Genomic DNA, 13,895 nt, shown 5'->3' with positions numbered 1-13,895 from the left:
CAAGCATTTTCAGATACGGGATACTCAACCTTTACCTGGCAGAGGTGAGTGATGAGCTCCTAAAAATATACTGTTTTGAATCAAGAGTTGTCTGCTCCAACAACAATTTCACACAAGACATACTGAAGTACTTGAGAGATGAGCAACTTGACCAAGCACACAAGTAAAAGGTAGAGGTGGGATATGAGCACAAGTGCCAAATGACATAAACCCTTCACAAAGCATAACAAAATAACCATAACATAGAAGGCAAACTGGATACTTATGTCAGAGCAACACTTATGTCTAGGCCAAAGTCATGTACATCACCAACAATAAAAAATCAACCAGGCAGAAAAATCATCAAAAGATCTACTTCAAAGTTCTCACGCACTGTGTGCAGTTTGAGCCAGAGGATAGCCCATACATAAGTCTCACCCATCATTCTGTTAAGAATATTCTGGATGTACCTCCGTGTCATGATAATACTCCGTTATGGAAATAACATGCCCCTTTATTTATTCACTTATTTCCTGGCCTTGTCTGCAATTCTGCCCAGTATCTAAAGGAAGCAAGCCAGCTGGAACGTCAATATTAAATTGCAACCAGCGTGCCCTGCAGTTCCAGAACACCGTCTGCACAGAATATAAAGAATGTCAACAGCAAATTTGTAACAATCCAGTCAAAACAAAAAGAGGCATCTGGATGTCGGGGAGACAAACCGGTAATTGCTTCTTTGGTCACCCAGTCTCTGCCATTGACCCCAAAAATGTGAACTTTAGGAACGCTAATTGTTTTACACTTCACCTGTGGATGTTTTTCCTAGCCCAGTACTCCAGGTGCTGAACCACCCACATATCTTCAGGCAAAGGCAAATCATGAGAATCAGAGCAAGATCCCTTACACTGAATTACACCACTGGCTACCATGTTTGTGAATCTAAAATATGTAGGTTCAACAATTATGAATTAATGAAAGAGAATCAATGGAATGCTAACCTATGTGCTTTTAGCACTCACATCCAAGCTGTAGTGTGAGGTTACATAAAGCCCCCACAGCTATAACACCAATATCCGTGGTTTGATTTATCCATGTCTAACAAAATATCTCTAGGCATTTTCTATGTCCTCCAATCTATGGTATTCTTGGGCCAGTAGTCCTCTATTTCAAAAGTGTTCACTATTATCTTCAGTTTTGCATATCTGTTCAAAGGTCAGTAATGTATCCTCCAAAGATACAGGGGCCGCACTGTACTATCAAATGAGTGTTAAAGAGTTTTGCTGGGATGCTTTCATTCGTCACTTTCTCTTAATATCTTTTTATGTGGTGCATCTTTTAACAAACCCACAATTTGTAAAATGTTTTCTATGTGTTTTATTTGCATTACTTTTACCCCCCCCCCCCATTGTCTAAAAACTTTTTTAAATTATGATATTAACTTTTAAGGGCACTGCTTCCAATTAAAATAACATAAAATAATGTTTTTGTCAACTGTTTTATCAAGTGACTTAAATGATGACTTGCATAAGGCTAAGTGAAATTACGAGCAAATGGACAAGCCTTCTCTGCCTGCAGGACATCCTATCTATAAAGTGTTCTTCTTCACTATAATATTTGGAAATGCCTTAAGGAAGAAGAACAATACAATTTTCCATGGCAGTTCTTGTCTTGTTAACTTAGGAAGTATTTTCCGCTGAAACCCATCTCCCTGTCAATTTATTCTCTCAGAGGAGATTTGTTAACAATTTAGCATGTGTCTTTTCAGATGAGCTCTGTACTAATTTTCTTTTCTAGTATTTTTTGGGGAAATCAGGAAAGTCACAACTAGTACTCTTGACATTTCAAGGGGAAAAAATAGTTGCCACTTGGGAAATCTGTTATGGGAAGGGCCAGATTCCAAAGTGGGTGTGGCTATCCCATTTATAAGAAACATCTTTGATTTTGTCAGCTTGAGGAGCAGGGCAGGCCAGAGACACATACAAACAGAACATTGAGTTTACTGAAACAGAAAAAATTATTTTGCCTCTGCTAATCCTCCATAATGTCAAACAGATACCGTATAAGGCAGGGTTTTCCACAGAAAAGTAAACCAATACCTGGAGCCATAATGATCTGATACTGTACATAGCCATATATAAATTTAAAAAATCTTCCTCTTATGTAATAGTAGAAATGTTTTTCAGAGAGTAGATGTATGAACACTTTGTTTTAACTTTAGTCATCATTCTAAAAAAAATATTCCATAACCATTTCTTTTTCATACTTTCTGGGGAGAAAGGTAAAAGACTTCAGAAAAAATGGGGCAGAACAATTTAACTCCAAATTGGGTTACTGTGAGTTTTCTGGGTTGTATGGCCATGTTCAAGAAGCATTCTCTCCTGATGTTTCACTCACATCTATGAAGGATGCCTGCCACAGATGTGGGCCAAACGTCAGGAGATAATGCTTCTGGAACATGGTCATACAACCTGGAAAACTCACAGAAACCCAGTGATTCTGGCCATGAAAGCCTTCAACAACATATCTCCAAATTACCCGTTCACATTTGTAATAAAGAAACAAATCTTTTAAGCATTTGTGTACATGCTTCTGTGTGAACAAGGGTTTCCAGATACATGCATGTGGGAAAAGACACAGGTATGTTATCCACATTTCATTTATTGACTGGTAGAGTTGTAAATGTGTTATCAGAATAGGAGCATCAAGAATGGAGCTGCCCTATATATATATATATATATATATATATATATATATATATATATATAGCCTTATCATCTTTTGACTATAAGTTGAAAGGTCAGAGATGATTGACAAGCATGAGCAGATACTTGTGTATATGAAAAACATTAGCTAGTGAATTAAATAGAAATTGTTTTTCATTGATATAAAATACCTTCCAGGTGCTTGTCAATCATATTGTAATCATATTTTAGGTTTGTAACTGATTTGCATTGTTATTGAAGTGCCTCCAGTTTAAGTCATTAGTCTTGAGACACAAATATTCTGACTACAACCCTGGAATAGGAGTTCAAAAGAATGATGCTCTGGAACAGTCACGGTTTTAGACACAGGACTGAAATGTAAACGGAAACAAGACTGACTTTTTGTAAAATAATCCCAGTCTAAAACCATTTTGGAAAAAAGAAATATCAACTGCATTCATCCCGTTTTGCCACAAGAGGGAGCTCCAGAACGCCTTGCGCTTTTTATGTCTATAAATCCCTTTCCCTTCCCCCCCCCCCCCCTTCCTTTAACTGCCACTTTACAGGCAATTACAACACAAGGCGTTAAGCCATTAATGTAACATATATCCGCCCACATATTGTCATCGTGTGGTTGCAGGCCTCTTTCCAAGGGCCTACTCCAAGCACAGCATGGTATGTCACAGGATTCAGATGAAAAAGCCAAATAACTGAAAACTGAATATGGTTTTGGGTTCTATTCTGATTGAAAAAGATACTATTGCAGTATCATATACAACCGCAGAGGTGATGTAATGGATTGAGTATTTGACTCTGGAGACAAGAGTTCGAATCCTCTCTAAACCATAGAAACCCCCACTTCGGGGTGAATCTACATAGTAGAATTAATGCAGTTTGATACCATGGGTCAGTGCTATGGAATCATGGGAGCCGTATGTTGGTGAGGCACCAGCACTCTTTGGCAGAGAAGGCTAAAGAGTTTATAAAATTACAACTATGGTTCCATCGTATTTAGCAATGGAAGTCATACTGGTGTAAAACTGCATTAACCTTACAGTGTAGATGCACCCTGGATGACCCTGGGAATATTGCATTTTCTCAGGCTCAGAGGAAAGCAGAGGTAAAACTCCTCCAAAGAAATCTTTCCAAGAAATCTGTGCTAGGGTCACTTTAGGGCCACCACAAGTTAATAAGGGTTTGAAGGCATACAACCAAGACATTGTACAAAGCAGAACAAACAAAGCAATGATACAAAAGATCCTTGAATACTGAAATTGGGTCTCCACTTTTGAACAGATTTTTATGCTACTGCTCACAAATCTTAGCAAAACCTATTCTCACTACAGCTCCGCTTCACACAGCACCATGATTTCACTAATTGCTATAGTTCCATTCTAGAGATTTCTGGGATTTGTAGTTTTAGGGGAGACCTTTAAAGGCTAGATGGTCATCTTTTGGGGTGTTTTGATTGGGTTTCCTACATAGCAGAAGGGGGTTGGACTGAGTAGCCCATGAGGTCTCTTCTAACTCTATGATGCTCTGCCAGAGAGCTGTAGTGCTTCACCAACCCTAGAATTCCATAGAAGTCAATAGTTTAGTTTGAAAGGACCTTGTGTCAAAGATCTCTTATCAAATTACAGTAGACTCATTCCAGGACCTTTCATGTAATATGATTTCTGGATATAATCTGGGACCCTATTTTTCTTACTGAAAGGAATGGTGCCAATCATGTTTTCAACCCAAGCATACCATGGAATGGTGCAGGAGGACCTAATAAAGCCTAACAAGGGGTTCTCATGAGGCCTCTAGTACAATTCTGTAAGCATCTTCTGGTGGACCTTCTGGTAGATGCTGGCCATAAAACCACACTGGAGGCCTAGAGAGGATACTTCTCTAGGTATCACTGGGTCCTCATGTGTGATTCTATGTGTGTATGTGGCATGGGTGTCTGCTCACACAGACAGCCTCCAGCCTCCACAAGCAGGCTATAGTTCCCAGTGCTGAGGACCCACCAAGTCACTCCAGCCCAGGACATTGCAGGTTATAGTGAGCACAGCCCAGTGTTCCTTTCTCTTGCCATTTACATGACCATGTCCACTGCCTCTCCCTTAACCTTTTCCTGCTCTTTCCGATGGCACACAGCAAACTGAGGAATTGATCAGGAACTGAACATACTGGAGAGGTTTGGGGAGAATTCACCATGATTTATAGGAGTTGTAGAGACTGGAATGCATAGTTCACCTGTAATCTAAGAGCCCTCTGAACCCTACCAACGATGGACCTGGAACTAACTTTCCACACAGACCCAACATGGTCAAATTTGCATACTCACGGGTTTGGGGGGTGATTGACCTTGACATCCAGGAGTTATAGTTCACCCGTATTCAGAGAATACTGAATCCAGCAAATGAGGGATCTGAATCAAACTTGGCACACAAATTCAACATGGCCAGCTGAGAACATTGGGGGACTTTGGGGGTGATTGACCTTTAACTCTGGGAGTTATAGTTCACCTGTGTTCCATGAGCCCTCTGAACCCCACCAATGATGGATCTGGATCAAACTTGGCACACAGACCCAACGCTGCCAACTTTGCATACTGGTGGATTTTGGCATGATTGACCTTGGCATCAGAGTTATAGCTCACCTGTATTCAGAGAACACTAAACCCAGCAAGTTATGGGTCTGGACCAAATTTGGTACACAGACCCAAGATGGCTAACTGTGAATACTGGGGGAGTTTTGGGAGGACTGACCAAGATTTTTGAGAATTGTAGTTCACCCACATCCTTGTGCATTTTCTAATGGGAGCATTCATAAAAATGCAAAGACTTGAGTTTTTTTCCCTAAGAAACAGTATAACATAGGACCACACTGATATGACCTCACATCCAAAAACAAACAAGGCCCTTTTCAAATAACCAAGGCATCACTGGGTACCCAAGCTAGTATACATAATATAAGCAAGCATACTTCTGAGAGCAATGATGCTTAAGTCACTTTGGTAGGTCATAAACATAAATAGATTTCTAAGAAAAGTTACCCACTTTTGCAGAGGGTGCCAATTGACCCCAGAACACACATTTGTGAACACAACAAATGTGTAATATTCTGGACTGATTCTTTTCCTGGCAAAAACTGTCCCTTACAACTTAAACTCTGGCTGATGCCTATGTTGGCTAGTTCCGGACATGGTGTCAAGTCATGTAACCAATCTGCTAGAAATCTTTAAAACAAGGTTGCATCTTTACCTTATTCCTGTTGACAAACTGTCAGAATGTTTGCAATCCTGCCATAAATATTTGGGCACATTTTGAAAGGGGGAAAAATCCAGGTTAGCAAATGATTTTGTAGACAGAAAAGTGTAGCTAGGAGACAGAAACTTGCCTAATCAATTAATGCCTATAGTTAAAATAATAAACCCACATTAAAAAAAAAAAAGCAGACTTGCAATTTGCTTCCTGCCCAACCTTCTTATATTACAGTTTCCTGATGGGTTTTACTTGGTGAAAGTCAAGTAATAACATTGACAACATTTTGCTGTTGTGTATTTCATGAGGTCTATCAGTCTGTTAGGCCCACTAGCCTTTAAAAATTCTCAAGGGCAGTAAGAAGAACGATGGCAGATCATCTCCCACAAAGTCTGAAGTACTACACAGCAGCAAGAAGCATGGTGCATTTCCTCTTTCTCAAACTCAAGGTCCTCAGCCATCACAACTTCATCTCAAGTGAAAGGAAAGGGAGTAAAATGAACAGAGGTAGGGAACCAATGACTGGGTTTTCGTATTTCCTCTAACTCCAAAGGTGAATTGAAAACTTCTAATTATGAGATATATATATATATATATATATATATATATATATATATATATTGGGCTGAGCTTAAAGAAAACGTGAAGATTGCTTAGGCCAGCATTAGTAGATTTTCTTCATATCTGGGGAGGGGGGGGGTATATGCCACTTCCACATCTTGATTTACAACAAGGTACATGGCCATAGTTGTATGGCCACTTGACAACAGTTGTATGACTACACCCACTGACAACAGAAAACATATCCCTCAACTCAAGCACTGACCTACAGCAACCATTTCTTTTCAGGGTGACTTTGACCACTGTATATCTTTCCTCTACTGGAGAGGATACAGGACGGATACATTTTGCTTTTGTTATATCTGATCAGATATCAGAGCTCTCGCTATGCAGCTGGTCTTCTAAATGGGAAGATGAATGAGATGGGAGAAATTTCTTATCTGTCCCATGAATTGGGATACAAGGATGAGTAGTCAATGTTTCCTTCACTCAGAACAGTTTTCAATTTTTTCTCATGAAAAGGGTTGTCTTTCCATTTTTAACACCATCCACCTTTTTGCTGCACATACAAGTACATACATTCTGAATTGGGTTAAAATCCATGTAACTACTGTATTGCCGTGCTTCCAATTGTGCATATGAAGCAGCATTTGCAATCACTAAATTAGCAGTGAATACTTGTAATTTACACTGCAATTATAAAATGAACTACAGCTAGAAAAGAAAGATGGTTAGAACTTTGAAATACCTGCATCCTCCATTTATATACAGCTATTTATGTATGAAAGATAAATTAGTCACACAGGGAAAAGGCGCATCATCTAGAAATCCACACAGACCACAGCCCTAAAAGTCTGAGGCCTTTGTCACAATAACAGAAGTTAGCACTTCAGAGAGCTCTTGGACCACCCAGCGCCATACAAACATTAGCTCCTTAATCGCTCATTAGGGGCCATCATCTAGAACATGGTTGTGGCTCATTGAATAAAGCCGTCCCTCTCGAACTTTGTGGAATTACCTCCCTTTATCATGATCTCCCTCTGCCAGAAAAAAGAGGGGGAGAGAGAAGCCATGTGTCGGAGGAGTGAAGAAGCTGTAAGAAAACACACACACACACACAAACTTACAGCAAATATACAAAGATGGGACACTAAAAAGTCAGGACTAGACAAAAAATAATGTTGCGCCCAAGGTGAAAAATTCTAAACCTCCCCATTAGCTACAGCCTGAGATCCTCTACTTTAGAAGCCTAAATGAAATGCCAAAATTGTGAAACATCAATAAAAGCTGATAGTTGCCTGATTTTTACTTAGAGAGATTGTTTGGTGCATTTGTAGACATATGTTTAAACCTGGCCAAGCTTCTTGGTCTGATGTTGTGAGTAGACAAATCATCACTTGTCGTAAGCAGCAAGTGAATTCCAACCAGCTCTCTATTGAACTAAAAAACTAAAAGCAGTTTGCAAGAAGAGCTTTTCTAAATCTCAGGCTGTCGTGTCTAATTCAAGGATATGTGCTGGTTACGACCTTTGAAGACTTCAGGTCCAGGCTATTTGGCTGACTGCAATATTATACAAAATATTATGTATAAATAAAATTATTATTATTATTATTATTATTATTATTATTATTATTATTATTAAACTCATATTTTGAAGTTCTGTTAAGTTAATCACTTAGATATGTGTGTGTACTATCAGCATTCTTAATGGATGATTTTTAATATATAAATCCACAAACTCTCCCTTTTGTACAAAATATCTGAAGGAGATGTCACCTTGGTGCCAAACATGGATAACAGAGTAGCTGGGATGTTCCAAGTTGAAATGCCTTGCCACTGATTGCTTTAATTTCTTGGATATAATAAAAGACATAGGGCTCCCGAAACCCATAAATAGGACTGTGGATATTTTGCCCATGTATTGCAGATGAAATCCTGTATGGTGGCATTCAGTCACATGATCAGCAGGTGATGTGTTTTTTAATGTAACAAGTCCTCCCAGTCACTGTACTCCTCAATATGGCAGTCTGTTTAAGGTGATACAATACAATAAAAATGTTTTATCCTGGATTGCTCACTGCTATTTTCAAAACAATCTTTATCAGCAATCTCCTTAGATTTAGCAACTATTGGAAATATATTTTCAATCCAGTATTGCAGAAGATCTTTAGGTTTCTGTTTCTCAAAAATAACTAAAGTAGTTAAGTTCATATTTCTATATATAATAGTAACTAGCTAGTGGTCAGTGCTAGATGTAACTATTTAGAAGGCACTTCTAACCTTTACAACAGACATTGTTGAACTACAACTTCCATCAGTCTTTGCCATGAGGGTTGCAGTCTAACAATATCAAGAGGGCTCAGAACACTTACAGACTCTAATTTAACAACAGTTGTTTATGAATGTAAAACTTGTATCTCCCAAATTGCCCCCACTCTTCAGCTATTTAGTTTAAAGATGTTGAGTCTCTCCAAATGTGGTAGTAAAGTACCTATGCTAGACAACTTGAGCAGGCATGACACAGACCTTTTGAAGAAAATGGCCCCTTGCCGCCTGATGGCTCGTGGACAGGCTGGTAAACAAATATTTCCAAAATCTGAGTATGCAAACTGCCAGATACAATGGAAATCTCTCTCTATCTATCTATCTATCTATCTATCTCTCTCTCTTGCTCGTTCATGTTCTGTGGAAGGACCCTTTACTTTTCTCCATGTCAGACAAGTACTCCTGTCTCCTGGTGAGATGGAGCTACCTTTTTGAGACCACCAGCTTACCAAACCTGGAAATGATTGTTCCTGGACATCTTCATTTAAGGGGATCAGCAATGTATATGTATAGTGCTTTCCCAAAGACTTTTAAAGAGCTCTTTTTCCTCCCGGTGGGAACCTGAGCCTATGCCAAAGCAATTTTAAAGGAGCATCTATCTCCTCTGTGTTAGAGAAAAGAAAGAGGGTTTACAGAACGCAGGCTGCCAGGGGGATTTGCTTGCATATCTATTCCTGGTATGGCCTTGGCCTCCTTCCAGTTTGACTGGCTCCATAAAAGACCATCAAGAAAATTCCCCAGGAGGCAGACTGGTTTCAAAGCAGGATCCATGATACCAGAGACACATAATTGTTTTTACTTTCATTATTGTGGCTACTGAAAAAGGCTGTGTGGGGGGTTACCCTTAATGATTGCTTGGAAGCAGAAGTTGACTCTGATTCCAGCATGCTTGCTGAGCTATCTATTCCTGAAAAGATGTGATTACACCTCCGTGCTGGGGACTCTAAATTGAGCAAAAAAAAAGCCAATCAACCTCCAGTCTACGCATGTAACTGCTTTTCTACTTTCACCATAAACTATTGATGTGAATGATAGATCTGCCAGGTATGTGAATATCCATTAGTTTCTTTTTCATTGCATTTTTCAGAATTCCACCAGAAATCTCACTTTCTCAAACTCCATTTCATGTTGCAATATGGGTGGGGTTGCTTATTTGGATGCAAATTTCCTTATGTTCCAATTTCATTGTATTTCCTCCCATTGACTAAAGGAATGGAGAATCACGTAGCCCTTGCGCTGTTGTTACTGTTAGACGACCACTCCCAGCATTCTCCATCAGGTTAGCTATGAAATCTGGAGGGCTAGATGTTTCTGCTTCTGGACTCAAGCATTTTTTAATCCTATAGGGAAAGGATTACCATAATTGTCGAGCCTTGGCTCTGTTGCCCACCAAAACCTGTCACACATTGGAGTGTTGTGTGGTTTCTGAGCTGTATGGCTGTGTTCTAGCAGCATTTTCTCCTAATATTTCGCCTGCATCTGTGGCTGAGATGCCAGCCACAGATACAGGCAAAACAACATTTCAGTTATTCCAGCCATGAAAGCTTTCAACAATACCTGTCACACATTGGTAAAATCTGTACCTACTTTCATCTTATCCAAGTTTATTATATTGTCCAAATATTCCAAAGCCCAGAGACTCAATTTATTTCTGCTGTCCTCTATTTGTTATCTCTTGGTATAACAGTTCTTAAGTCACTTTAACAGGCTAGTTTCTACATATAATTGTTAAAAAACAAATTATGAATATTGACAATTTTACCAAATCTGGTGGGCAAACACACACACACACACACACACATACACAAACCCTATAAAAATTGTGCCCCCCCCCCCCCCCCGGATCTGATTTTTCTGCAACTCCCATTAACTTTACCCACTGAAGAACAATGAAACCAGCTGCTGAATATCCCACTACAAATCCAAGGGAAGTCTAAAACACAAAACTGTGTGATGTTTCCAGCAAGCTTAAGCAGGATACAGAAAGAGCATCAACAAGTTCTTGTATCTCCTCTCCTCGCTCTACAACAATCAACACAAGTCCTTTCTGACATTTTCTCAGTGACTACAATGACTATGTATCTGCCCCAAGAAGTCCTAGATAGTTCAACTCTCCAACCTACCAAAGAGTTGACAACAAATGTATTTCAGAAGGTAATATTTTACCTCTTGCCTCCAATAGGTGTGAGAAAAGTAAAGAAATACGATCAGCCAGAAAGGCTAATATTAAAATATGATCATCATTCCACTGACTCAGATCCAAGTAAATGAATACTATTTTCTGTTTATGGTGCCCAATACTTGGCTGGATATCTCAACTCCACTCGTAACCGAGCTGAACGATCCTCCTACCTCTGCTAATGCACAGCTCACTTGATCTTCCTGTATATCAAACAACCTCCTTCTATCTCTTTCTTGTTCCATCCCTAAGAAACATCAATTCACAGCCATTATACTAATTTCAGTGGGTTCATTATGATACACTTACAATTTTCTGCCTCTGATGTTATGTATGGGGTGAAACTCCTGGACTGGCTGTCATCAGAACCATTTTGTGCTGGGCTAAAATTGGCTGGAACACCTTTAAAGAAAAAAAAAAGAAATTGAAAATAAGGATTAATTATAAACCTCGGAAAAGGGAACCAAATAACCAGTTATGAACATTATCATTCAAGAAGACTGCTGACAAAGTAGATGGATGTTAATAGATATTCACAAGTATGTACAATAAAATGTAATCTTTCAAACAAAACCACAGAAGTTACTAATTTGTGTTAATTCCCCACCCACCCATCCACAGTCCATTTGGACATGCACAATACTCTAGTCAATTTTTCTGTAACTTCCATGTATGCTCATCTGGATGGGATTTCAACTCACAAAAGTGAGCAGGGAAATAGCTTTTGTAAGTGTATAATAAAAATGTGTTATACACAAACAATGCATCAATGAATTCCAAAAAAGCCATGATATAGTGGTTTGAGACCTAGATAAAGACTCTGGGAGACCAAGGTTCAAAACCCGACTTGGACATGGAAACCCCCATGGATGACCTTAGGCAAATCACACTTTCTGAACCTCAGAGGAAGGCGATGGCACAGATCTTGCCAAGAAAATGTTAGGTTGCCATAAACCAGTAACAATTTGACAGAATGCAATAACAGCACATTGGATTGAGCTGAGTTCTAACCATTTTATTTGAGACTTTAATATCTATTAGCATTGTTATCCATTCATTATTGCTAACTATTAACACTAACCTTAACATTATTTTTCATTGGTTTAGGCTGCAACTTTCCTAGGAGTAAGTACCACTTAAATGACTGTGCCTTAAGCAGTCCGTTGCCTTCATTTCTTTGTTCAGGTTTATTTCAAATGTGATGATTACATCAGATCTGTCTTCACACTTAGATTACCCATTTGCAAATATGGGGCTCTGTTCTTGGCTTCTCTTTCTATTTTGCAGCACTTGAACATGTAAAACCCTAAGCATTTTGTGTTTTGCATGAGCCAGGCCAACCTCTATATTCTTAGAACACATGCTAATTACCCAGCTGTGGTTTTGAGGCCAGAAAGTATATTTTGCTTCACCATTACAGCCCTTCTGAAGTAGTTACACTCCATAATTAAATCAACAAGGCTTTCAGAGTTGTGAAAGAAGAAATATTTTTAGTATAACCAGTGCATTATACACAAAACCCAAGGAGAACTGTCACATTAAAATTCACCCTACATATCTCTCTGCATTTCACAAAATGTGAAAACAATTTTATTTTCCTTATAGGAAACAGTGGACAAAGTGTTTGCTAGCTTTAAGTTACATTTGGCAGAGTCAGCAGAGGATTTAAAAACAAACAAACAAACAAACAAAACAAAACTCAAAGCTATGAGTTGTAGGCTGTCATTTGGCTACTGCTGTTCTAGAATTTGGACAGTAAATTGATGATCCAAGAACCATATTTAGACTTCTATTCTGTATTTTGCTGGCTGTCACTTCAGTCACAACATGAACATGCTTACATGTGCAGGATGGAACTCTTAGTGCTTAGCCCACTGTTACTGCTGATCCTTCAAGAAATTAGACAGCTCTTACATAGTGTCCTCCTTTCTTCATAGCCCCATCTTCTTAATTGTATTAAGTACAGTAGAGTCTCGCTTATCCAACCCTCCCTCATCCAACGTTCTGTATTATCCAATACAGATCCAGTCTGCCTCCTGCCCGAATCCACAGCTGTTTCTCTAGGCAGGCAAGAATCACAGATATTTTTAAATCTTCACAGGACTGAACTTTTTATGGATTTAACTTCAGACAATGTTGTTACTGTAAGTTCATTTTATGCAATTCTATCTTTATTTGTAGTCAATTTTTAGTAGTCAATGTTTTTGTAGTCAATGTTTTCAATACACTGCAATGTTTTGGTGCTAAATTCGTAAATACAGTAATTACTACATAATGTTACCATGTATTGAACAGCTTTTTCTGTCAGTTTGTTGTAAAACATGACGTTTCCGTGCTTAATTTGTAAAATCATAATGTAATTTGATGTTTTAACAGGCTTTTCCTTAATCCCTCCTTATTGTCCAACATTTTCACTCACCCAATGTTCTGCCAGCTCATTTATGTTGGATAAGCGAGACTCTACTTTATGTTCAAATTTGGGGGGGGGGGGGGGAGATAAAAAAAATTGTTACAAAACTCTTCCTACTTGCTGTTATGTGCTTTCAAATTGACTGATTAACAGTAACAGTAAGGCTTCATTGGCAAGGTTTATTCAGAAGTTTACCATTGCCTCCCTCTAATGCTGGGAGTTTAGACTTCGCCTCAGGGGTTTCCGCACCTGACCAGGAATTTAAACAACTACGGTTTTAGTCCAACATTCAAACCACAACACCATGTTGACTCTCCTATAGAATACCTGTATATGTACAATGTCCATCCCCTTATATTATAGAAAAGCTGGACACAACATTGAAAAACACTTCAGCCTTAATTGCATAGATAATAGTATGTCTGAATCATCTCTATATTACACATGGGATTCTGGGAGATGGTGACTAATTGTCTAAGACCCTTCAA

At 38.8% G+C, this 13,895-nt stretch overlaps 1 protein-coding gene across 3 annotated transcripts in view; it reads right to left on the bottom strand.

Moving 5' to 3' along the window:
- Positions 1-13,895, bottom strand: part of skap1 (src kinase associated phosphoprotein 1) — a 362,424-nt gene that overhangs the window by 295,075 nt on the left and 53,454 nt on the right. For all 3 annotated transcript variants that reach the window (XM_008113483.3, XM_003222615.4, XM_062957013.1), the window contains one exon: positions 11,307-11,399. In XM_008113483.3, coding sequence (XP_008111690.1) covers positions 11,307-11,399 — 93 coding nt within the window. The remainder of the gene's footprint in view (positions 1-11,306; positions 11,400-13,895) is intronic.

The sequence above is a fragment of the Anolis carolinensis genome, chromosome 6 (genome assembly GCF_035594765.1).
Source record: "Anolis carolinensis isolate JA03-04 chromosome 6, rAnoCar3.1.pri, whole genome shotgun sequence".
Taxonomy (NCBI): Eukaryota; Metazoa; Chordata; class Lepidosauria; order Squamata; family Dactyloidae; genus Anolis; species Anolis carolinensis.
This window is presented reverse-complemented; position numbering and strand designations above follow the sequence as displayed.